Below are 25430 nucleotides of genomic sequence, written 5' to 3'. Positions count from 1 at the left end.
GAGTGCTTGTCTAGGAGACACTAGAACCTGGGTTCAATTCCCTGCACAAAAATAAATAAATAAACAAACAGTTGTCCCTCAATATCTGAGAGAGGTTGCTTCCAGGACCCCCAATAGATACCAAAATTCAGGGATGGTCATGCCTCTTATATAAAACAACATATATATGCTATGCATAGATCTTACTATGTAAACAGCTGTATACATTGTATTGTAAATGCTATGTAAATAGTTACACTGTGCTGCTTAGAAAATAACAAGAAAAAAGAGTATCTGTACCTGGTCAGTACAAATTTTTTTCTCAATTTATTTCAGTCCCTATTGACTCCACATGCAGAACCCATAGATAGCAAGCACTGAGTGTAGGAATCATGCTTAAACACAGGGGGAATATTAAGTTATCTTGATCAAAAAGCACAGTGAAAATAGACATGCCTTCCTTATAAATAGAATGACCATATACACTTGTCTACACTTTACAATTCACAGTAGCTACAATTAATTAATAGTAGCTGTTGTCACTCTTGAGTGTCCCAATTAATCACTGAATCATATGGTTACCCCATGAAAGTAGGTAAGTAGACAGGTGCTATATGGTAACTAGTTACCATAATGCCAAATACTGCCTAGATTTCTTTTTTATGTTGTAGATAAGAATAAGCTACCCTTAGATAAAATGTAAAGACTCAGATGTTATATCAACACGATAAAAGCATTCTACGATTGCTGAACAATAACTCTAAAAGGGATTTGTTTTCTTAATTCAAACACCCAGTAGTCAAATATGCCATCATTCTGTGCTACCAGATTAATGGTTTGCAACTATCTCGGGCAGATCTTAGCAGCCTCATGACCAAGGAAGAAACCAAACCACTGGGGCCACTTGCCAGAATGTCCCAGGAACCAAGACCTAGCAGGTGGCCATCCACTGCTCCAAATCCAATCCTGCTGCAGAGGACATTATCTCCATCACCGTAAGGTATAATGTTAGTTCTGTGTAATGTAACTCCTCATATCCAATTTTCAAAATTAAGACAGAATTGTTTTTAATGACAGACAAACCACAATAGGAAATAACAATGACAAATAATGTAGCTTTGGATTCAATGAAAAGGGCCCATCCCAAATCCCAGAGGTAATCAGCAAACTGTTCCCTCCCTCACCCCAATATTTGTTCAATGAACCAGGGCTGTACCTGGAACAAATCCTGAGGCCTAGTTAAACACCAGGTGGTATACCAGGATAAATTTTTTTTGTAAAGTAACAGATGGCTCAAACTTTTCATCTTTATGACATGCAGCCCAGGACTGACACAAGTGAAACTGTCTTCCAAGTACTTTATACAAGTAATACAATTACTTGTGTGAATCATCACTTCCCATCATAAAGAGAGCAGCAGGTGAGACAGATGCTATACTCCTGGATTATTTATGACTTTGTATAACAGACATATAAATGATATACGAGAACACAGATATACTTAAGTGTGGTTATATATTTGATGGCATTCCATTTCCCGGGTTGTAAAATTAGGGGGACAAACTAACTGAGCACTTTGGTTTAAGTAAATAAAGGTAGAATGTCACAAATCTGAAATAAAGATGGTGAGGAGAAAGGTGTGTTCAGTGTCACTGAAATTAGAACTGCAGGATATTTTTATCAGAAATTTAAGAGTAGGAAGTAGCCACGAGCTGATTAAGTCAGCCGATGCGCATCTGATCACTACAGCAGTCACATGGCCCACCAACAATTCATAAGTTTTAACAATTTTTATTACAGTATATTATCATTTTATTTTACAAATAATTAGTTGTTAATCTCTTTTTGTGTCTAACTCATGAATTAAGTTTTATCACAGGTCTACAGTAGAAAAAATAATATATACAGCATTCAGTACAATCCATGGTTTCAGGCATCCACAGGGGCCTTGGAAAGTACTGCCCTCAGACAGGGAGGGGACAGCTGTACCTCAAATTCACCACAACAGAAAGAGCTATCCTGAGTGATTTTCTTTTTCTTTCTCTTTCTCTCTTTCCCCCCTTCCCTTCCTTCCTTCCTTCCTTCTTTCTCTACCACACATCCTTGAGCCAAGCCCTACCTCTTAATTGCTTGGCCACCCCTTAGCAGTGCAGGGCTTGGGCATCTTGTGACACAGACACAGAGTAAAGGAAGAGGATCCTCATGGGGCCCAGAGCTTTATGCAGAGGGGACTCACCTGCCCTAGCCAAATGGGCCTGGCCTTCCCCACATGTACTATTCTCTAGAGTGTAGGGCAAGTGAGGTACTAAGGACCCAAGTGACACATCCTCACAACCCCTCATCTTTCCTGTGGCTGACAACCCTGGGCATGGACACCCATAGGTAAGACCTGACACGCCTGGAAGAGCTGCCTCACCTACACCCCAACTCAAAGCAGCTCCCCTGTGGACACACACTACCTGTGTTGCACACAACACAGACCCAGCACACAGAATTTATCCTCGATTCAACAGACTATACACTAAAACATGTACACCAAGGAAAAAGAAAGTTATAGCTTTTCATGTGAAATTCAATCTACTCAAAACTAGTACAGGGCCGGGGATTTAGCTCAGTGGTGCTGCTACCTGCCTCGCAAGTGCAAGGTCCTGAGTTCCATCCCCAGTACCAAAAAAAACACAAAAAACTAGTACAACGCTCCTCTAAAATCCATGAAATGTATACAGATTCCTGACACATTTGGCGTTTGCCTGAAAACCTAATTGAATTACTCCTGAGCAAAAATGTGTCCATTAAATATTAGCAAAAGAGTTTTTTAACTGAACCTGTTAATATATGGGAGGCCTTCCTGGTGAAATCCTTCTCTAAATGTCTGAATGGTGTACATTTACCCTGTGTCATCCTCATATGGTATTTCAATAATCATTAACACTGAGTTCAAAAATCTCTACCACCCCCCAAACAGTAAATATATAATAGTTATGATTGCTGTTGTTCATGTTTTATGAAAATCTTCAGTAAAATCTTATTATGTAAGAAACAAAATTTAATTTATTGATAAACATCCTTTATCTTAAATGCTTAGGACAAGAAGTGTTCCAGACTCTGTAGTTTTTCAGATTTTGAAATATCCGTACAAACTTTACCAGTTAAAAATCCCTAATCCAAAATTCTGAAATTTAAAATCTCCAAAACCCAAAACTTTTTGAATGTCATGTCAGAGCTCAAAATGTTTCTAATTTTTAAGCATTTGAGGTTTCAGATTTTTGGATTAGGGATTTTCAACCTATATCTGCTTTAAAATTGGAAGAAGCACCACAAAAATGTGTGTACAGTGATTTTAAACGCCACAAATATTGTCAACTGCAATGAGGGAAAAATTCAGTCATTTTTCAGACTTTCTTTTGCTGAAGTATATTACACAACCCCTAAGTTACTTAATTCACACGTGAGGTCAGCTACCTAGCATCCTGTGCAACTATAAACACCATGATCAGTGTTTCTACAATTTCACGATGCTGACCATTTTATACAACACTTCCAGGAAAAACGAACACTTGGAATAAAGCTGACTTTTAAATTTATAACTATTAATTATCCTCCTCCTCTTTTCTCCCCTTTACCCTAGTACAATGGGAAATTACTGCAGGCTAGGCACATTTTAATTGAAGGTGAGTTGTTGCTCTCATTTTAGTCAGGGTTTCTGACCCATTTGGGCCAAACTTCATATTCTGTGTTGCAAAATAACCAGATGACCGCCTTCTACTGGGTATCAGCATAGCATAAATTCAACAACTTACAAAGGCCTTGGGGGACTGGACTATATCATCCAAAATTCTATTTTGAAAGAACAAATCACAAAGAGATTCAAGGAAGTGAGATTTAATTTGAGATACGATGAGCAAATTAACTTATTTCCTGGCTTCTGGTCTAGGGGCTTCTTCCACAGGTCGCCGTTTTCTGGTCTTGCAGTTTTGCCCCTCATACAGAATTTAGCTCGCACCACGTGACTTCATCTCTGATACACAGTCAGAGCCAGTTATTAAGTAGAAAATAAACTCATTTCCTATCATTCTCCCTCCACTCCAGCCACACCGTTCTTTCAGCATACCAAATACACTCCTCCTTTTCCATTGCTAATCTTCTGACTGAAAGGTTTCTCTGAAATATTGCCATCACTGATTTCACTCAGGTCTCTGCTTAAATATCATTTTATTTAAAAAGTCTTTCTTGCCCATGCTATCCAAAATAGAATGCCCTCTCTGAAAGCCTTACCTTCATTTTCTTTATACATTTGCTACCTGACTTATATGTTACTTTTCTCTTCCAGCCAGAATCCAAGCTACATTGAAAGAAAAAACTTTTCAGGGCCAGGGATTTAGCTCAGTGGCTCCACGCCTGCCTGGCAAGCACAAGGTCCTGAGTTCAAGTCCCAATACTGGAAAATAAATAAATTTTTTAAAAATTTTCTTGGTTTACTACTATACCCGTGGGACTTAAAAGTACTTGATACAGCACAATAAATAATTGAGTGGATAAATGTTTCTCTCCTACTTATGTAAGCTCATTAAGTACTTTGTTTTACTTGGTGCTGAAATCCTAGTGCCTAAACCAGTGCTTCACACTGAAACACTCAAAAGCCACATTGACTCAGCCCTGCATTTATTTTTATTTGTTTTTTGAGTACTGGGGATTAAACCCAGGGCCCCTGAGTATGCTAAACCTCTACACTACATCCCAAACCCCAGGCCTGCTATTTTTAATTGTTCTCAAAATTGTAAACAATAAATATATAATTTTATTGGTGCTTTATTTGACAATCAAACAAAAGCTCACTATTAATTTCCTATTAACTAAAACATTCAGCAGTTATCAAAGTTTAAAATAATCCAATAGTTCATATATTGCTTCTAATCTGTTCCACTGATCCTCAGGTCTGTTTCTTTGCCAGTACCATGCTGTTTTTATCACAGTAGCTTTGTAGTATAGTTTCAAGTTGGAGATTGTGATACCCCCAGCCATGTCTCTGTTTCCTAGAATTGCTTTTGCTATTCTAGGTTTCTTCTGGTTCCAAATGAATTTTTGGATTGTTTTCTCTAGTTCTGTGAAGTATATTGTTGGAATTTCAATAGGCATTACATTAAATCTATATAGTAGTTTTGGAAGTATGGCCATTTTCACTATATTGGTTCTTCTACCTAGGAACAAGCAATGTCTTTCCATTTTCTTATATCCTCCTCAGTCTCCTTTTTCAGAGTGCTGTAGTTTTCAGTGTAGAGGTCTTTTGCTTCCTTTCCAACCCCTTTCTCTTCCTTGCTTCTTGGCCACAAAATAAGTAGTTGGCTTGACCACACTCTCCACCATTTCCATTCACCTCCTCCAACAAAGGCTTAAAAGCATTGAGTCAAACTGTTCATGGACTACAACATTCACAGCCTTTTCCTCTGGTAGTGGGAACTGAACTTAGGGCTTTCACTCTAATGCACATTACCAGTCCTTTTACATTTTGAGACAATGTCTCACTAAGTCACTAAACTGCCCAGCTTCAAACTTGCAATCCTCCAGCCTCAGCCTCCCACACTGCTGGGATTATAAGTGTGCACCAACACACATCTCTTTAAACCTTCTTTCTTTTTATATTATCACATGTACTTTATCATAGTGATAGAAAAGTAACACAAAGGCCAATTGTATTCCTAAACATTATAAAATTTTTACTTCTTTTATAGTGAAATCATGCTTGCCTTGGCAGGACATATTAAAACTGGAACTATATAGAGAAATTAGCATGACTCCTGCAAAAGGGTGACATGCAAATTCATGAAGCATTCTATACTTTTGCTCGTGTTGAAATATCACACTGTACCCCATTTATATGTACAATCTTTACACATTAATTTAGAAAAACTAAAATTTAAATACACAAAATTAAGCACTGTTAACTTAAAAACCAGTAAAATGGTTCTACTTTATTTTACCATTAAATCATTTGGGTATCATTTCAAATAAATTAAACTATTAAAATACTTTAAAAGGATAAAAACTAAAATATTTTCAAACAGTCAGATGAATTCTGAACATGAATTATATGAGTAATTCCCTTTGTTTTTAACCAAAGTACCTTACAGCGCATAAAAGAGCTAGGTAGGGTTTTTTTTTGTTCAGATCCATCTCTGCCACGAATTAGCAATGTTTTTTCTGTAGTGCCAGATAAAAAATTTTAGATTTCATGAGTCACTAGTTCTGTCAAAACTGTTCAACTCTACCCTAACACTGTAAAAGCAACCATGGACAACAGGTTAAATAATATATGAAAGTCTGTTTCAATAAAACTTTATTTACAGAAACACCAGCAAGATAGATTGTCCTGAGGGCCACTGTTTCCCAAGCCTAATCTATATCACTTCCTCTAGTGTAACTTTACTTAAACTCCAAACCCAACTAATAAATGGGTTTACAAATTATAGCAGTAGTTTGTTTTCAACTTTTATTTGCAACATATATTCCAAAAGAAATCATATTATAATCAGTTGTGAGACGCTTAGACAAATGACATCATTCTTTCCAGCTGGAAACCAAAAGAATTTATATACATTCCATAAATTTTAGGTCCTAGGAGTTGGAACACTAAATAGTATAGGGGTAGAAGAGAGAAGGAGAAAGAAGTGGACCACTTCTTCTTTTCTGGGAAAATGTTAATCTCTGGTATCTTTCCACTGCCCCTTAATCACTTTGTAAAGTATTTCAGTGCTGTCAGTATCTCTTATGGTATGTACCATAACATTATACCGGGGTTTGCCCTAAATCTTAATTTGTCTAAGGTTTTTAAATGTCTATATTACTTTTCTGATCACTCTCCTATCCTTTAATAAACATGATCTCTACTAAAGCAAGCAGAAAAACTGATTCAACTAAACATATTAATGTGGGAACTAAAGGACTAGTAAGCATTCACAAAACTCCTTACCTGGACACTTGGAATATAAGGGTGGCTGAGGGATATAACAACTGAAAATTCTTGGGGGTATAATTTTTTATAACAGTGAAGGGAAAGGGTACAGTATTACAGAGAAATAAAATAAAAGTGGGGAAAGAGCTTGGCGCACATCACACAAGCAAACCAAGCCTGCCCAAGTGAAGGCTCCATAAATCTGCTCTGAAAAATTGTCCTTCATCTGCCATGTTTGGCCATTTTTGAGCCCATATAGGCTGTAGTTCAGGTATCATTAATTCAAATGTGGATTAAAAGGTAACAGAAGTGAACATTCAATAGAGAATACTATGGACTAGGGCAAACCAGAGGGCCTAAGAGGGGCAGCTGCTCCTCAGTTCGTCAACTACAGGCCTGCAGAGACAGAGCTGCTGCATCATCAGTTTTTCCAAGGAAGCCAGAAATACAGATTCTTAAAACATGAAATTGCCAAATGTTTTAAACACTGCACAAGCCAAAAAAAGAAAAAGAAAAATCATCTGTAAGTTGGAGTGAGCCCACAGGTCATCATCTTTTCCTCCCTGCTTTCTTTCTACTACAGCAGTCCAGGGTAACAACATTGCGCGGGGTGGAAGCTCCTGCCTTATGTATGGGTCAGCAACAGATCTAGTGTTTCAAGGCAGGGAAATCTCTACTAGAACCCCCAAGTGAGCAGATCTCAATACAAATTTGCATTATTCTCTGTGAAGACCTACAAAACAAAAATTCAGGCATTCCCAAGATAATAATTAAAACTACTCTTCACAATTATTAGATATGGTCATAAGCCTAAGCATTTACATATTTTAGAAACAGGTAACATAAAACATCCCTCCAGCCCACCTTCCTCAGATGTAACCACTGTATTGCATTTGGTGTTGAGTGATTTATTTCAGTCAATGTGGAAATCAATTTTGAAATGTATCCATACAAGTTCCATCTGGTCCTGAAGTCAGACAAAAGATGGCTGGGGGGGTGGTCATTGTCAATAATCTGGATGTCACCCCTTTACAGCTGATATCCTGCCTCAATTAGAAAAATCTTCCTGTAGCAGAAGGTGAATTTCATACCATAAAACAAATCTCAGCTTGCCATGAAATTTAGGCTACTTTACTCAGGTCAGACCAGTCACAGGTCAGGCCTGCCAGCTGCTATGCAACTTCTGTTCCAGTTTCTGCCCAGACCTGTAATTATTTACAGTTTTGCACCTGTCATAATCCTGAAACAATGACTTTCCTTGTTTCTCAGGGCTTAGAGACAGTTAAATGTGCTCAATTTCAAAACTGAATGCTTAAAGCAAACATATGAAGGGGTCACTATCATTTTCTAAACTTTTTAAAAACATAACTAAAATAGAAATGAGCAGAAAAGATACTAGTTTCAATGTAAAATAAGATACAGAGTAGCTAACCTTGAGCTTCATGAACAGAGAAATTACCCACGAGTTGTTAAAAAATAGAAACCCTTAAGTTCAAAAGCTGGACCTCCAAAATCAGAATTTAGAAAAGGGGTAGGGTCCGTACACTTCTAACACATGGTCTAGAAAACACGTTTTTTGTTTGTTTGTTTGTTTTGGTACCGGGGATTGAACTCAGTGGAAAACATGTTTTATAAAGTAGTACAACACTAAAACTACCCTCTTGAAAGACTGATTCATCACTACCACAACAATTTGGGAGATATTTCTTAATTCAACAGACAGGTAAAATTAAAGCACTATCTATGGCAATCAAAAGAAGGATAGTAAATAATGATGAAAGTGGTTCTGTGGGCTAATCAGACCACTCATTAAAAAATGCAAATGGGTCTTCTCACAGCAGCTGATTCTGCCACAGAAGATTGAAAGCTCTGGCTGGCTGAGCTTTTATTCTCCTAAGTTATGCAACTCTATCCAGAAGGTGCATATTTCTTTAAGAAATCAGCAGCCCTGGGTAAACAGGGTGCATCTGGTGAACACATGTCCAAGAGCAGGTAAACACATGATTTCAGTAATTAGTTCCAACACCATCTGTCAAGCAGGTAGTTCAAAACCTACTCAACAGGAAAGGCAGTTTGAAGTAATTTTTAAGCAAGTACACTTCTCATCTGCTTAATAAAAGTAGAGATCAAAATACAAACCTGGAAACCTGTGTGCCGCTGCCCCGAATTTACCCAGGGCAGAATAGGCAGGTTCTTTCTTGTAACTAAAAAAGATGATAATGCTTCACTGCTTGAGAAGTACAGAATCTGATTAATTATCCCCCAAAGAAAATTTCTTATGATTAAAAATGGCAGTAATTTATTCATCACTAATCAATAACTAACAAGACTAGTCTCTGTAATAAATTAAAGTGTGTCACCTGTCTGCAAAACCACCTCACCATTAATTAAGGGATAAACCGCTCTGGTGACAAAGGCTTTGAAATATTTCTCAGTATTATTAACTCAACTTGAAAAACATAAGGCCTAATGCAAAAGAACATGGGAAAAGAAAAAAAAAATAGCAGAGGAGGAAAAAGAAAAAATCCAATTAAGAATTTTTCTGACTTTGAAAAAATTAGTTGACAGATTTTTTTTCAAAATTATCACTGCAATTCTGCCTTAATGTGTATCTTAAACCTATAGCTTTTCATCTGATTTATATAATTCAAATAATACAAGTAACTTTTAAACATTCAAAGTGAGGCATGACAAGAATATCAAGGACTCGATTCCCCAAGATAAATTTAATTTTTTCTTTTAGATTCAATTTTCTTCTCTTGCCTTACCTTTATTATGACAAAACTGATTTAGATTTTGCCTTCTCTCTCCATCCAGAGAGTGAAATATCAAAAGTAAAATAAAGTGGCATGTACCCATGATAAGAGGAGGTGAGAATAACACTTCACCCTCGTGGTCTTCCCCAAAACACACAGCTCTCCTCTAAACATGGGCAAAACCTGAGACAAGCCCAGGTTTGGGAAGATCTACAAAGAGCTGACCAGCCCCAAACTGTAAGAATCAAACACAAAAACAGTCTGAATCACTGTCACAGGCAAAAGAAAAACTAAGATATGGCAATAAATGCAATGTGGTATATCAAGATGAGATCCTAAAACAGAAAAGGGATATTGGGAGAAACTAGTAAAATCTAAATAAAGTGGGACATTTGGTTAACAGTACTGTACCAATGTTGATTTCTTGGTTGTGACAAACAAATCACAGTAATGTAAGATGTTAATAATATAGAAAATGGGTGCCAGGTACATAAGAACTCTACATTATATTTGCAACTTTTCTGTAAACCTAAAATTATTCCAAAATAAAAAGATTATCTAAAATCTTGTTTGGTAGGGTTCTGAATGTTCATTTAACCACAGATCATTAACAGCTACTGTGCTACAGCCAGGTAAAATGCAATCACTGGGAAAACCACTGTAAGATAGGATCACGGTGAATACACACTCAAACTGCACAAAAGTGGGCTAAAATCCACTACTAAAAGAAAATGATTAAAGGATATGTGTATGAGCCAAGGTTTCTCACTGGTATGAGGCATATAAATTATTTCTCTTACAATGTCTGTAAGTCACTTTAAAATACTTAAATATGAAGAGTAAAATATGTTTCTCCAGCTCAAACTGTAACTCCAGGGGCATTAAATTTCCCTAATCAAGAAAGCAAACCCAGGACACATTAATCAGAATCCCATTGAATTTAATACAAAAAAAAAAAAAGAATCCCATCTTCAGAGATAGTAATGACTAACAAATTTCTTTATGCAGAGAAGGTGGTTTAAGTTCTTTAGAAAGGTAATTCAGCTGTCTGAAACTTGTTTGACAAAAATTAAGCTTTGTAAATAACAGAGTTGACTATGTCAATTCCTGACAACCATTATTGTAAGAGTTTCTAATTGGACATCTATCTACAACCCTCCTGAAACCCACTTGACATTGTCAGAAATTTTTTTCCATATTTGTGAATGTGATTCTTTTTGGAGGATAAAATGTTCACAGCTTATATGAGATCAATACAATTGCCCGATTTAAAAAAAAAGAATTATAACTGAATAATTCAGTCAACTAGCAATTATTGCTTTTATTAAAATCAGCTTTCCCTTAAATTACACAACTTACATTTTTCAAAAAAATGGCTTCTCTGTTGATGTAAATATTAAATATCTTTTAAAAACAGGTAAGATTTTGTTTGTTTGTATTTGGTACCAGGGATCAAACTCAGGACCTTGTGCTTGTAAGGCAAGCGTGGTGCCACTGAACTAAATCCCCGGCCCAAAAACAGTTAAGATTTTAACTAACAAGATACACCTTGCCTGACATATTAAACATCTCACCTAAAGGAGATATCAAAGCTTTCTTTAAGAAGTCATTATTTTCAAACAATAATGCACAAAACATTTTTGGATTCCAAACCATTTTACCTAGAGATGCAAAAGGTTCATACATCTCAATGGAATTTGTTTGTAAATAAAATCAGTGTATTTCAATCATATTTTACAGCACTTTCATACTAGGTTTTGCTCTGCATCTTGCAGTTTCCAGTCCATGCAACTCCAGAGAAGAGCAGCCAATTCTTTTTCTTTTGCATTTATAATGATTTTTTTCATCTTGAGTTAGCTGGTATAGGAAATAAATATAAGTCACCAGCAATGCTGCTAAAAGTCAGATAATTGTCTCAGTAGTCAAGTATTGATAAAAGAAAACATAAGCTTCCTGAGCAGACATGGAAAATGCTGAAATTTATTATAAGTGAATGATGAGAAAAATAACTGCCTTATATCCACATCATACAAAATGCTCTTCAACGCATACTGCGTGCATCAAGTCCTAACAGGGAAAGCAGGGAAGAAAAGCAGCAGCAGACAGGGTCATGGACTACTTATAAAAGTTAATGAAAGAACTGCTCAGAATTGATTCAATTACTGTTTAATTATAAATTGCCATTCTTATCCCATGATGAAGCCTTTCCATTTAACACGTTACAATACAGTTAACTTGTCAAATATCTGGTCAAAGTTAAAGTAAGTTTATTAAAACACTTTTTTAAAAAGTATTAAAATACAAATAAAATGATTTTTTTCTCCAATCCAAGCATGAAACAACAGACAGATATTTTTTAAAAAGAATTTAAAATAAAAAGTTGGTATTCTAGGTTTAGAGAGACAACCAAAGGGAAGTATCTTTCCTGATTGTTAGTCTAACTTCTAGCTGTGTTTTCTAAAGGACAGATTTCATCTCCTTCACTTAATATTTTCAGATCCCTTTAGCTATCATATTTCTTTAAAAATTCACATTTCTAATCTTAAAATCTCTGGAGCCTAAGTACAATATTGCTGCCGCTAAAAATACAAAAATTTTGAGAGGAAATCTATTTTGCTTTTAGACGATTTCTGAAGAACAGTCTTTATTAAAAGAAAGAGGACCCATTATTTCTGGATTCCCATGTTTGCTCTCCTGTTTCTAACTGGCAATATGGAATGCCTTTAGGGCCATAGCTAAGAGGAGAAATGAAAACTTTTCTGGTAATTCAGGCCATAAAGTCAAGAAATGTGGTGGTAGCTTTTGCAAATCTACTTTTAACAAATCAATCAATCTACATATATTATGAGGCATCTGGAATAGTCAAATTCAGACAGAAAGTAGAATAGTGGTTATCAGAGACCGAGGGCAGAGAGCTATACAGTGTTATTGTTAAATGGTTATAGAATTAGTTTGGGATGATAAACAAGTTTGTGGTGTGTGTGTGTGTGTGTCCTCTCCGTACCATCCAGAATGGACAGCAATACACAGTATAGATTCTCCTCTTACAATACTGTTAGTCTTAATAAACCCATCATCAGTTAAAAATTTCATAAATCAAACATGTACTTAATAAACCTAACCTACCATGTGCCATAGCTTACCAACATGGTACACTGTAGCGTGTCAGTTGTTGACCTTCAGGATCATAGGGCTGATTGGGAGCTTCAGCTCTGCCCAGCATCAAAAGAGAGTATGGTACCACATATCACACATATCACTGACCCAGGAAAAGATCAAAATTCAAAATTTAAAGTATGATTTCTACTGAATGCATATTGTTTTGGCACCATGATACAGTTGAAAATCTTAGGTCTAAGACTGACTGTATCGTCTACCTGGTTAGCAAAAACAGGAAACACAAAAGAATGGAAATAGTAGGGCCAGGAACCAAAAGACTAGGTGCTGCAAGTATGCTGGCAGACACGAGGAAACAGAAGCTCCCCAGTAGCATACAAGTAACACTTCCTAACATTGCAACTGGGCAACTGAACTCATGTCTCAGAGAAAGCGCAGTGATTCATGAACATGTGAATGGACCACTGACCTAAGCAGCCTGAAAGGATAGTTTTGATCACAAGCCCTTCACCCAGGTAGAACAAATAAGGGATGATATACAGTGTATATGGGAGATAATCCAACATATAGTGAAGGTGCTCCAAATGCCCTACACACACTTCAGGAAACAATTCTGGATATTCCCATCAGTGTCAAGCTTTGTCTAGAAGCACAAGAAAACCCAGTTCTGAAGGCCACATCTTGTTTTTTTCTCAGAAAAACACAGTCCTGAAAAATGCATACTATATCTACATCTTTCACAGTCACTGGCTGGGAAAGAAGCAGCACTGCAAGATATACACAGTCTTATAAACATGTTCTGCATTTTCCACTGAGGTGAAGAGCAATCACAAAGACTTTCATTCGGAGGTTGATGCATTGTAATCCACAGGGTCAGACTATCTCTCATTACTTGGACTGGCTATTTGGTTACCTTGCCAGGTTAATGCTTCATAACAGAATTAATATACACATGGAGAATATGGAGAAACTGTGGGAGTAGGAAATTCTCCACACGATTCAAAGAATGACATCCTGATGCACAAGTGAAGATGCCAGTCCTTCTCCTAGAGAATTAAAGAGGGTCTCCCTGGTCTAGAGTAAAAGCCTATGACTCCAATGAAAGCAGCTGGCAGGGTCTCGATAGGATCCATGCCAACCGTGATGTTCAGCAGGGAACAGGCTACCTGTAAACTGAGAACTTTTCTGAGCTGAGCAATCCCAAGGTTGAGCATAACTAGTTCTTAAGAGAAGCCTTCAGTATTAGACTTCAATCATCCTCATTAAATGGACCAGACATGTCAAGAAAAAGCAAAAGTATTTCTGCAGTCTTGACCTTCAGGAAGCCTTAGGCAAGACAGTAAGGTTGCTGTAGTGCTAGGTACACACTAATATGAGGTCTGTTAACTAAAAAGAACTTATAAGGAACATTTGTCCCTGGGAGAAATGAATCTACCTGGAAAGATAGTTCTGTCATTTGTTCCATTCTTCACTCTTTTGTTTGCTTGTTTTCAGAAAGAGGAAAGTAACTGTTCTTTTTCCTCTTGATAAAACACAAGAAAAGGGCTCAAATAGCTGATATTTCTAAAAGTATACTCTTAGAGGATTTCAGGAATGTAGAGTTGAGTATCAAGAATGTTATTTCAATTGGGTAAATTATCAAAAAAGGCAATAAATATACACTTGAAAATGGAAGTTTGGAGGGTAAGGCTAAGGACCACCTCCTTAGACAGCTCGCTTGCTTTATACTTTGGCAGCTTTCATCATGGATTGTTACCCCAAAGGCACTGGTTTCCCAAATGTATCGAAAAGGCTAGGTTTTTCTTTCTTATACTTTGGGCTGCTAACCCTGAAGAAGTAAATTATCCCAGGGAAAAAATGCAAAAATGATAATTTCTATAAACTTTGTATCTAATATCCTCCACCAGCAGGCTTTCTATTATGTTTTCACCTTGGGTTTCATGATTTTTTTTTTTTGGTACCGGGGATCGAACTTGGGTCCTTGCACTTGCACAGCAGGCAGCAAAACCACTGAGCTAAATCCCTGGCCTGGGTTTCATGATTTTTTGAACCAAGAGAAAAATGAAACTTCCTGAAAATAGCCCTTTTATGACCCACAAAGAAATTATGTAGAATATTAAATCAAAAGCCCAGAAGAGTTTAACATTATATCCAAAGCATATGAAAAGAAGTGAAGAAAACCAGAAATAAGTGACTATCATTATACTTACTGAATAACTATAAATAGAATTCATAAGATCTAATAATGTCTAAGGCCTACAGTTGCCTAAAATAGCTGTAGAAGTTCAAGTAAACCTGGTGACTGAGTCACAAACCAAGAAAACTCTTATACTAGTCTTCTCCAAAATCTTTATAATCATTTTGACATTTTTATCTTCAATTTACAATCCTAGCAAAGAAACAGTAAGAATATCCTCAAATTCACACCCTCTAAATATAGTATAGTAGGTTTGTTTCACGGGGGGAGAGGGGTTGAGATGGAATAGGCAGAACCTTACATAAATGTCCAAATGCCCTTATATTCAGGATAAGCAAAAGTTGCCTTATCTGTAAAACAAATATCATATGACACAGTTCTACAAAGCAATGTAAACCGCACACTGTAAAAAATTAAAAACTTGAACACACTCCCAAGTATGTAGATTTATTTGTAAAATGTGTATTTGTATTACTGTACAAACTGATTGTGGAATTATAAAACATATGCAAAATAGAAAAGAATGAAATAAAAATGAAGTATCTCACAGTTTCTTCCCACCCTCCACCAATTCAGTTTCATCTCACCTAGGGAAGTGCACACCCCGTTTTGAAGACAACTTCAGGAAAAGCCAAGCACCAGAGATGCGTATGAGCTGCCTTTCACAATGCCACCTTGCCTACTCTAAACTACAGTACGTTGGCACTGACGAGCCTTTCCCAACCCAGGAGAGTTTCTTCCAGCCCTTTCTGCACCTATTACTATCATTTCCCTCCGAAGACGGAGGGCAAGAGAGGAGGCAATGAGCTTAAATGGCGAACATCAAGGCCACCAGTTAAGAGCGCTAACATGGAAGTTTAATAAAGCTACAGACTAAATTAAGTGTCTATATTCTTTCTACGCCTTTTAGCCATCCAGGCACTTGTGCTCACCTTGCCTCAGAGCAAGCTCTGTCATCAATCACCCTCTCCAGTATCCCCAAGCAGAAGGCAGGCTGGCCCAACCAGGCCATCTGTACACACACCTGCTCCCAGCATCCGTGGGTGAGCAGGGTCTGCTGGCCCAGAAAGGCCCAGGGCCCCGAGGGCGCCACTGCAAATGCATATTTCCTGCAGGACCCAGTCCAAAGATTTGGGAAGAAAAGCTAGAAAGAGTGAATGACAACAGACAGGACAATGGCAGTGTACAAATGTGAGTCATATAATCTCCCGGGAGGAGGGTCATAGAGCCTTTTACCCACTCACAGTCCCGAAGAACTTCAGAGTCATCTGTGTTCATTATCTCTGTTAACTCCTGCTTTTCTAAAGTTCTACATAAATAGTATTATTACTCCATGCAATATACATTTCATTTCATTGTTAAAGTATATTTATCATTATAGATGAACAACATAATTATCATAGAATACAGAATCTTAACTCTGTTCTCATAGTAATGAAAGTACTCAAAAGGACAATGGTGGAAACACAGTACTGTAATATTACTCAATGAATTCACATTACACCTGCAAAAACGCCTCAAAGTTTGAATATTAAATCCATTCTTTATCATGTTTCATTTTGAGTATGGCAGTCACGACTTCAAAAGTAGAAAGCACGAAACCCATAAAAAAAGACACTAGAAATGGCAAATAATCCAAATGCTGTAAATGCAAAGACAATTAAAACAAGCTATTATCTCAACAGGCTATAAATTACCAAAAGCAAAATTGGTAATCCTTAAAGCACATGACAGAGCAGTGTATCCTCTCATAATCACATACTGCTGATAGGGCTGCAGTATATACTTTTTCTACAGAACAATATGGCAAAAAATAACTACTGTATGTAAAATGCTCCATTTTTCTTTTCTGGTACTGGGAATCGAACTCAGGATCTTGCGCTTGCGAGGCAGGTGCGGGCACCAGTGAGCTAAATCCCCAGCCCAAATACTCCATTTTTTACTCACAATTCCATTTTTAGGAATCTGATCTACATTTTCTTAAATGTGATAACTAAAACTGAAGGCAAAGACTTAGGCCTAAAAATGTTCACTTATTCAATAGCTATAATCCATTTAAAACAGAGGCTGGAAAAACTGGATAAAATCTAAGTATTCATCCAAAAATGCGCATAGCACATAAAATGAAGTATTACATAGCCATTTAAAATTAACATATCAATTAATAGGCTTAACTGTCTTTTTAAAAGTAGGATACAGGGCCAGGGATTTAGTTCAGTGGTTCCGCCACTTACCTTGCAAGCAGAAGGTCCTGAGTTCAATCCCCATCCCCTCCTCCCCAAAAAGCAAGAAACCAACACAAAGGCAAAACCAATACAAAAAAAAAAAAAGATTGGAAACGCATATACCTGCATGTTAACCATGGTAACCACTATATAAGAGGATACAGGTGACTTTTAAATTGCATTTTCCAAATGCTCTACAATCTGTAAGCTATTTTTTATCATTGGGAAGAAAAATAGTTTTAAAAGCCATGAATCAAACCAATAAAATTTATGAAAATTAGCTATTTTTAACATGAAGAGCAGCTTTGCAGAGAAAGTCTGAACTAAAAACAAAGTTTCTTATCACATCATTCTGATAGATTTTAAATTTTGAGGATGTATGTCACAACAGAAACCTTGCCAGTCAACATCCAATGACCACAAAAACACCTTTTACCCACAGTGTTCATGAATGAGCATTATGGTTTTTCCTCAGTGACTTTGTTACCGGTAGAAGTGACTATGGGGTCTTGAGGTTTCTTGATCAACATGTAAGAAGCTTGGAAAATACTACTGGATCTTTTCCACAAGTAAAAAATACACTGAAAAAAATCAACAACTCCCTTCAATACATAAGAGAAATGAGATCACAGGACAAACTACTGCCAGAAAACTGGAGACCAACAGGCAGACACAGCGAATCCTCCTTTGCCAAAGCAGAAACCCCCATGGGAACAAGTGGTAGGGAGAAAAATTGGAGGTTCATTTTGGGCAACTCTGAAGGTTAAAAATTCCACACTGCCTGATGACTCAGTCATGGGTCCTACACTTTGTAAGTTTGACTTCCAATGTCCTGACCTGGCTCCCATCACAAATATCTAAGAAAAAACCTCTTGTGCTTCCAGCAGGAAAAGGGTAAAAGGAGCCATTAGGAAATATACTACAGTACTCTGCTGTTCTTCAACAAGGTCTGTCATCAAAGAAAGCGATGAATCAGAGCCTTACCACTGAGGGAAGGGAAATACCCAGTCTAGCCCACCCCGCCATCCAGCCCCACTTGCAGGGGAGGACTGAGAAGCACTCGTGAAGGTCACAGTGCAGAGGCTCAGTCTCACTGACAGACTAAGGCCTAAGCACCAGTCTACAGAGCACTTCCGCTATCCCTGCACCTTACTATCACATCACTAAGGGCCTATTTGCAGCAGTTCCCTTTCCCCAGTATACCATGTCCATTTACCAAGGAAACATTATAGTGCATACTATAGGCAAAGCACACAATTTGAAGACAACAAACATCACAACTAGACTTAGATATGGCGAGGATGTTGGGACTATCCAACCACAAGTTTAAAACAATGATTAGTATGTTAAGGGTTCTGGTGGATGAAAAGAGACACCATGCATAGACAGATGGGCACTGTAAATAGAAAAACAGAAACTGTACAAAATAAGCAAGAGGAAATGCCAGAGTGTAAAACTACACTAACAAAAATCTGCTTTTGATAGGTTCATTAGTAGATTTGACATGGCTGAGTAAAAACATTCTGAGGTTGAACATATCTCAACAGAAAACTCCAAACTAAATATCAAAGAAAAGAAAGACTGAAAATAACAGAGCAAAATAGGCAAGCTTTGTAAAACAACAAACAAAATAAGTGACACACATGTAATGGGAATACCAAAAAAGAAAAAGAATATAAGAGAACAAAAGAAATATGTGAAAGAGTAATCACTGAGAAATCCCCTAATAATGCCATATACCAAGCCAAAGGTACAGGAACTCAAGAGAATGTCGCGCAGGACAATTCTAAAGACTCTATACTGTGAATATCATATATAAACTACAAGAAGCCAAAGATAAAGAAAAAAATCCTGGGCCAGGGATTTAGCTCAGTAGTTTCGCCTCTGGCTGCGCAAGCGCAAGGTCTGGAGTTCGATCCCCAGTACCAAAAAAAAGAAAAAAGAAAAAAATCTGAGGCCAGGGATTTAGCTCAGTGGTGCTGCCGCCTGCCTCGCAACCGCAAGGTCTGGAGTTCGATCCCCGGTACCCCCCAAAAAAGAAAAAAAAACAAACCTGAAAGAGGCCAATGCAGCTGAAAAAACACCTTCCCCACAGAGGAGCAAAGACAAGAGTATCATTTGATTTCCCCACCAAAACCTCATAAGCAAGCAGAAAAATGAAGTCATATATTTAAAGGGCTGAGAGGGAAACAAACAACAATGTAAAATTCTGTAACCAGTAAAATTATTCTTCAAAGTAAAAGAGAAATAAGTTTCCTGGAATGAAAGTTAAGGGAATTTGTTGACAGGAGATCTCCTTTGCAAGACATGCTGAAAGAAGTTCTTCACAAAGAAGGAAAATGATGTAGGCCAGAAACTAAGATCTACATAAAGGAAGAGCATCAATGAAGGAGTAAACACAGGTGAAATAAATATATTTTTAATTTTCTTATCCTTAACTGATCTGAGAGATGTTTTTAAAGTAATCACAAATTTCACTTCTGTACACTTATACATGTGTACATCATGTATAATTAAATATATGAAAACAATGGTACAAAAGAGATGGATGGAATTAGGGCTTCAGCTGAGCCTCACGAGTTGGATTAGAACCCTTATAAAACAGCCCCACAGAGTTACCCAGCCCCTTCCACCACATGAGACTACAACTGTAAGGTGTCATCTATGAACCAGACACCAATTCTGATGGCACCATGATCTCAGACTTCCCCCTATGGAACTGCAAAAATTTTCTATTATTTACAAGTCACCCACTCTATGGTATCTTGTTACAGCAGCTGGAGCAGACTAAGACATCCTGCAGTCACTGGAAAGGAGGCAGGGTCAACAAAATTATGCAAGCCCCACCAGGCCTTCCACGCACTCATCTTGGTTGCTATAGTGAATAAAAAATGAAGAGGACTTGAGCCCAGAAGAGAAATGCTTTTCTGTTGCTATCTACTTGCAGTTTTCCTCAAGTACACTCTACTAACAAAGCTATCTTCCCACCAGCTAAAAAAGGACAACTATCATAGGGTCCAGACCTAGTATCACAAAGCAAAGCAAAACTGAAGGCTGGATTGGAAGCTAAAAAGTAATAAACTGATAGCTGGCCCTCTGTCTTTCTATCAAATGGCAGACAGGACTTTTTCCTATTCCTATTTTTATCACTGGCCCCTAATACAATGCCTAGCATAAAACAGTAATTCAGTAAATTTATAAAGGCAGTAAAATGGAAAATTCAGATCCAGGCAAATTCTGATTTGAGCCAGCCCAGATACAAGGCAAGTGCAAAGTCATATCAACAAGAAACATGCAAGAAACGGATTTTTCCAAGGTAAAGTATCCACAGGACCTAGAAACATCTTAGACTCTAGCTTATTATAACAACTTTCAATAATGTGCTTTAGAGGGATTTATCTTCCTACATAGGCCATCTTTTAAAACAATTATAAACACATTCATAACAACTTTGAAACAAGTGAAGTAAAGCAGGCCAACCAGGAAGAAGGTTGAGCCAACATCTCCAACTAATGTGTTGCAACAAATAATACAGAAACCCCATGTCCTTCCTAACCTGTTTTTCTATTGTTCACAAAATACTGATTGTTCGATTAAGGTATTAAATACTTCAGTATCTTTAGAGTTAAAAACTATTATTTTTCCTTTCTTAAAATCATATCCTGATGGCAGAAAACCTTGATGATAAAATAAGATGCCTCTTTGTGGGCTGGCAAACAAGAAACACAGGTTTAAAATTTGCCTTGTTACAAAGAGCCTCACCTTGGTAAACAGAACCAGTATTGTTAGATTACATTCTTCAATGTTTTCTAAGGCTCAAGATTTGATCCAAATGTGGCCTGTCCTGCCAGCTTTGCAAACAGAGCTACATATAGAAAGGAAAGGTTTTCTTTTAATCGGGATAAAGTGCCTTCAAGAGAAACACAGATATAGAGGGAGACAACGTTCACAACTAATATAAAGCCCTACTTACAAAAAAACAATGCCACACAAATGACACCCTATTGTCGTTTTAGCCATTCTTATAAAGGACTAGTCCTAGAATAGTCGTGGTTTGAGCAAGTGAACATGAGGAATCAAATATTGCTAATGGTGCTTTATTGGCAGGAAATTCTGTTTTCCTTAGTTTGGAATATCCAAAGAAGAAAACAAATTTCAAATATAATGCTGTAACAAAATCTAACAACAGTTGAGAGTCTGCAATTACTGTTAAATTTATAGTTTTTACAAATCAACGTTAATAGTCTTAAAAACAATATACTCTTCCAGCATATTTTGAAAGCAGTACTCATTAATCTTTCCAGAGCTGCATAATTTAATTCCACCTGAGTCCTTCTGTAAAGCCATTTAACACAGACTAGAACTAGATTTAAGAGTCTCATCTAAAGTTTCATTTATACTTGAAGATAGAGTCCATGTCTCCAGTGAACCGCATGGTATCCAATACATGAGATGATTGATACTTGCTGAACACACAATCACAGGCAACCTGAGCCACAAGCCATGGACAACAATGCCATTCACTTTACCTAATATTCAAGCAGTCAAATTACAAATAGGAAATTCATATATTTAATTTATTCTATTCACTGCCACTAATTATAATGCATCCTTTGTCAGCTGATTCCAAAGAGAATAAAACAGGTCTGAGATATTATTTTTGCTCCTAGTAATAATCTAGGCATGACTTAAAGAGGGGTGGGACCAGCATAGTAACAGTAGGAATGGCAAAGAAAACAACGAACAATTTTTTTTGAGGTGTTTTCCATCTGTCTGGAATGTTCTTTTACTATTGGCTATGAATAAATACTCTAGTCTTTATTTGAAATCTAGACTTGAAATTAGGCCTTCGAAGCACCTTCCCAAGAAGGTCCACCCAATTATGATCCTACTTAACAATTCTAAAGAAATTTCAACAGACAGTATTAAAGGCAGGAAATTAAGACAGTAAAAGTGAGGTAAATAAATAAAAACAAAGTCAAAGAGAAAGTAATAGAATTAGAAAACAAGAAGGGAAAATATTTAAAAAATGGTAGTCTAAGAAGAAAACTTTTAAAAAGAAATCAAAAAGGACAGAAATAATACTTAAAACTATAATCGAAGAAAATTTTCTAGAAGTAAGAGAAAGGGGCAATGGGAACCTGAGAGAACTTACCTTAAACAATCAAATCCAAGATATACCCTAAACTTTTTTTTTTGGTACCGGGGATCGAACTCAGGACCTTGCACTTGTTAGGCAAGCAGCCGCACCACTGAGCTAAATCCCTGGCTACCCTAAACTCTTAAGTCTTCAAAAACAAAGAAAGAAGCTCAATGTTTCTAGCCAAAAAAAGATAATGAATAAAGCCAAATAAATTTAATTGGCACTAGAGTTGTTGTTGTTGTTGTTGTTTAATGCAAGGCAACATGGAGAAACATTTTTAAGAAATTCAGTGAAAGAAAGTATGAACAATGAATCTTTATTTCTAACCCACCTGTCTTTCAAATATCAAGAAATTGTTTTAAATGCTGGGCATGGTGAATCAGGAGGCTCACCAGTTCAAACCCGGCCTGGGCAACTTAGCAATAGCCTGTCGCTAAATAAATAAAAAATCAAGCAAATAAATAGAGTCTGAAGATGTAGGTCAGTGTGAAAGCCCTGAGTTCAATGCCTAGAACCCTGAGGGGAAAAAATTGTTTTAAAATTGTAACATCATTTTTACAGACTTTTTGCCAATAAATCTTAAAAACAAAATTGTATGGATAATTTCTTACAAAAACAGATTACCAAAATTGCCTCCATTGGAGATAGAAAGTTTAAACAGACCAATTTCCACAGAAGACATACAGAAATTTATTTAGGAACCATCTCACAAGAAAAGCAAAAGGCCGAAATAAGTTTGCAAGTAGAATTGTAAGTTTTCAAAACCAGATAGTTTCAATGACTTATAATTATTCCAGAGGGCACCAAATGAAGGGAAGTGTCCTAATTCTCTTTATTGAGTGCAATCCCAAACTATATAAAGACACTTCAGAAATGACCAATGTTGATCTATGTCTTTCCTTAAGCCAACACTGCCTTGATCACTGCAGCTTTAGAGGAGGTCTGAAAATTAGGTACTAAATGTCTTCCAACGCTAGTTTTTTTTCTTTTCCTTTTTACTTTTCTAGGTCCTTTGTACTCCTACATAACTTTTAAATTTCCAATTCTTCATTTACAGCAAGTATACACAGACCTGAATTTTTATATATACCTTGTGTTTTCTAATCCTGCTAAATTCAAATACAAGTTCTAGAGGCTCCTAGAGATTTATTACTATTTTCTCTGTAGATGATCATTTCATCTACATATAAAGATCTTACTTCTATCTTGCCAATCGTATGCTAATTGCTTCTTTTTACTGCCAGACTATTTTGGTTTGGGCCTGTTTCAAAGTTTAATGGACAGATGAAGAGTACGTATATCTGCCCTTGTTCCCCACCTTAGGGAGAAAGCACTGTATCTTTTCCATTCATATAAGGCGTTTTTGCTGGAAGTATGGAGTACATGGCTTATCTGTTGAAAAGGTTCTGTTCTACTGCTAGTCTCCTGATAGCTTTTACCATGAACAGCTGTAGAACTTAGTCCAATACTTCTTCCCCAACTAGTGACAGGATCATATGGCTTTTTTCTTTCCTCTGTTAAAATGTTACTTATAGGGGTGGATCTTCCAATGCTGAACCAACACTGCCATCCCTATAATAAAACCACTTTCTACATACTGCCAGATCTGACTTCTAATATTTGTTTTGCTAAACAAATTTTTATCTATGTTGGTACTTTTTTCTTCTATTATCTTTATCCAGTTTTATTAGCACAATGCTGATTTCCTAAAGAGGGGAGAAGTATTCCTTTTTTTTCTCCTTTAAATGTTTGATATAATTCATCAGTTAAAATGTATATGAACCTCGCCCGGGGATTTAGCTCAGTGGTTCCAGCGTCTGCCTCGCAAGCGTAAGGTCCCGAGTTCAATCCCCGGCACACACACACACACACAAAAAAATGTATATGAGGAGCCTGTTGTCATATAGGTAGGTTTTCAAGCTAGGAATATACTTTCTTTAATAGGTGATATTCAAATTTTATATTTCCTCCAGAGTCAGTTTCATTAATTTATCTTCCAAGGTACTTCTTAGAAGTTGTCAAATTTATTTCAAAACAAATTTTTGTAATATGCTTTCTGCATCCTTTTCAATTCTGTAAAATCTGTGGTAATGTAGTCTAAATCTTGATATGGTAATTTAAAAAATGTATAAATGATATTGTATAATAGGAAGAAAAGGTCTAAAGGAGTAGGGGAAGTGGGAGGGGTGGGGGAAAGGAAAGAAGGGAAAAGAAAAAATATGAGAAAAGGAAAAAAAATGGAAACAAAATCTTTGCAAATAGGGAAGGGTGGAAGGGGTGAAGGGAGGGCAGGGGAAAGGGAAAAAAAATAAGAACCAAGATACTCATGTACAGATACAAGATCCCAATGATAAATGTAACTGTATTTTATACCTAAAATGTACCAATAAACTTAATGGGGAAAAAAAATGACCAATGTCACACAAGGATATCAATGCTAATATCCTGAGTATTTCTGCAGAGAGAATTCAACGCAATAATAAAAAAACACACACAAGGAATTCACACCTGTAATCCTAGGTTGGTCCAATATTAGAAAACTTACTAATACTATACAACATATACAATATCTAAAAGGGAAAAATAATTTCATCATCTTCTGAAATGTGTTCATCAAAATTCTTCTGCAAGAGAGCGCCTATAGATAAGCTGCCATGCCAAGTGAGGAGGGAATTCTGCCTTAGGAACAATGGCAGGATCATGAGAGTTCCTCTGGCTCGATTCGGGATGCCGGTGGGGCCTTTGGGAAGAGAGAGCAGGCTGAAGAGGAGCCGTTCTTCCAACAGAAGACTAAAGAACAACTGGAAGCCTTGAAGAAACATCATGAAGATGAGATCTATCATCATAAAAAGGCGATTGAGTGTATGGAGAAAGAAATTGAACGGCATAAGCAGAAGATCAAACAACTAAAACATGATGATTAAAAGCATATATTCCCCATAGAATGTCATCTATCAATGCCCACTTCTATATAGGCATAATCTGGTATTATTAATATTTGGTCTGTGTGCTACCAAAATATAATAAATTGTCATCAGTAAAAAAAAAAAAAAATTATTCTGCA

The 25430-nt window shown here is 36.8% G+C and overlaps 2 protein-coding genes and 1 pseudogene across 9 annotated transcripts in view; 2 read left to right on the top strand and 1 right to left on the bottom strand.

Annotated features, from left to right (window-relative positions):
- Cdkal1 (CDKAL1 threonylcarbamoyladenosine tRNA methylthiotransferase) overlaps positions 1 to 25430 on the bottom strand; it is a 627362-nt gene that overhangs the window by 490642 nt on the left and 111290 nt on the right. The window lies entirely within an intron of this gene.
- LOC147826224 (U6 spliceosomal RNA) lies at positions 5719 to 5819 on the top strand (annotated as a pseudogene).
- Positions 12832 to 25397, top strand: LOC110349814 (ATPase inhibitor, mitochondrial-like). Its single transcript, XM_021260826.2, has 2 exons — positions 12832 to 12921; positions 25051 to 25397. Exons 1-2 carry the CDS (start codon positions 12832 to 12834, stop codon positions 25288 to 25290), a joined length of 330 nt encoding a protein of 109 aa, XP_021116485.1. The 3' UTR covers positions 25291 to 25397.

This window comes from Heterocephalus glaber, unplaced genomic scaffold (genome assembly GCF_053883595.1).
Source record: "Heterocephalus glaber isolate CG9 unplaced genomic scaffold, H.glaber_assembly_v1.0 deba00001472, whole genome shotgun sequence".
Taxonomy (NCBI): Eukaryota; Metazoa; Chordata; class Mammalia; order Rodentia; family Bathyergidae; genus Heterocephalus; species Heterocephalus glaber.
This window is presented reverse-complemented; position numbering and strand designations above follow the sequence as displayed.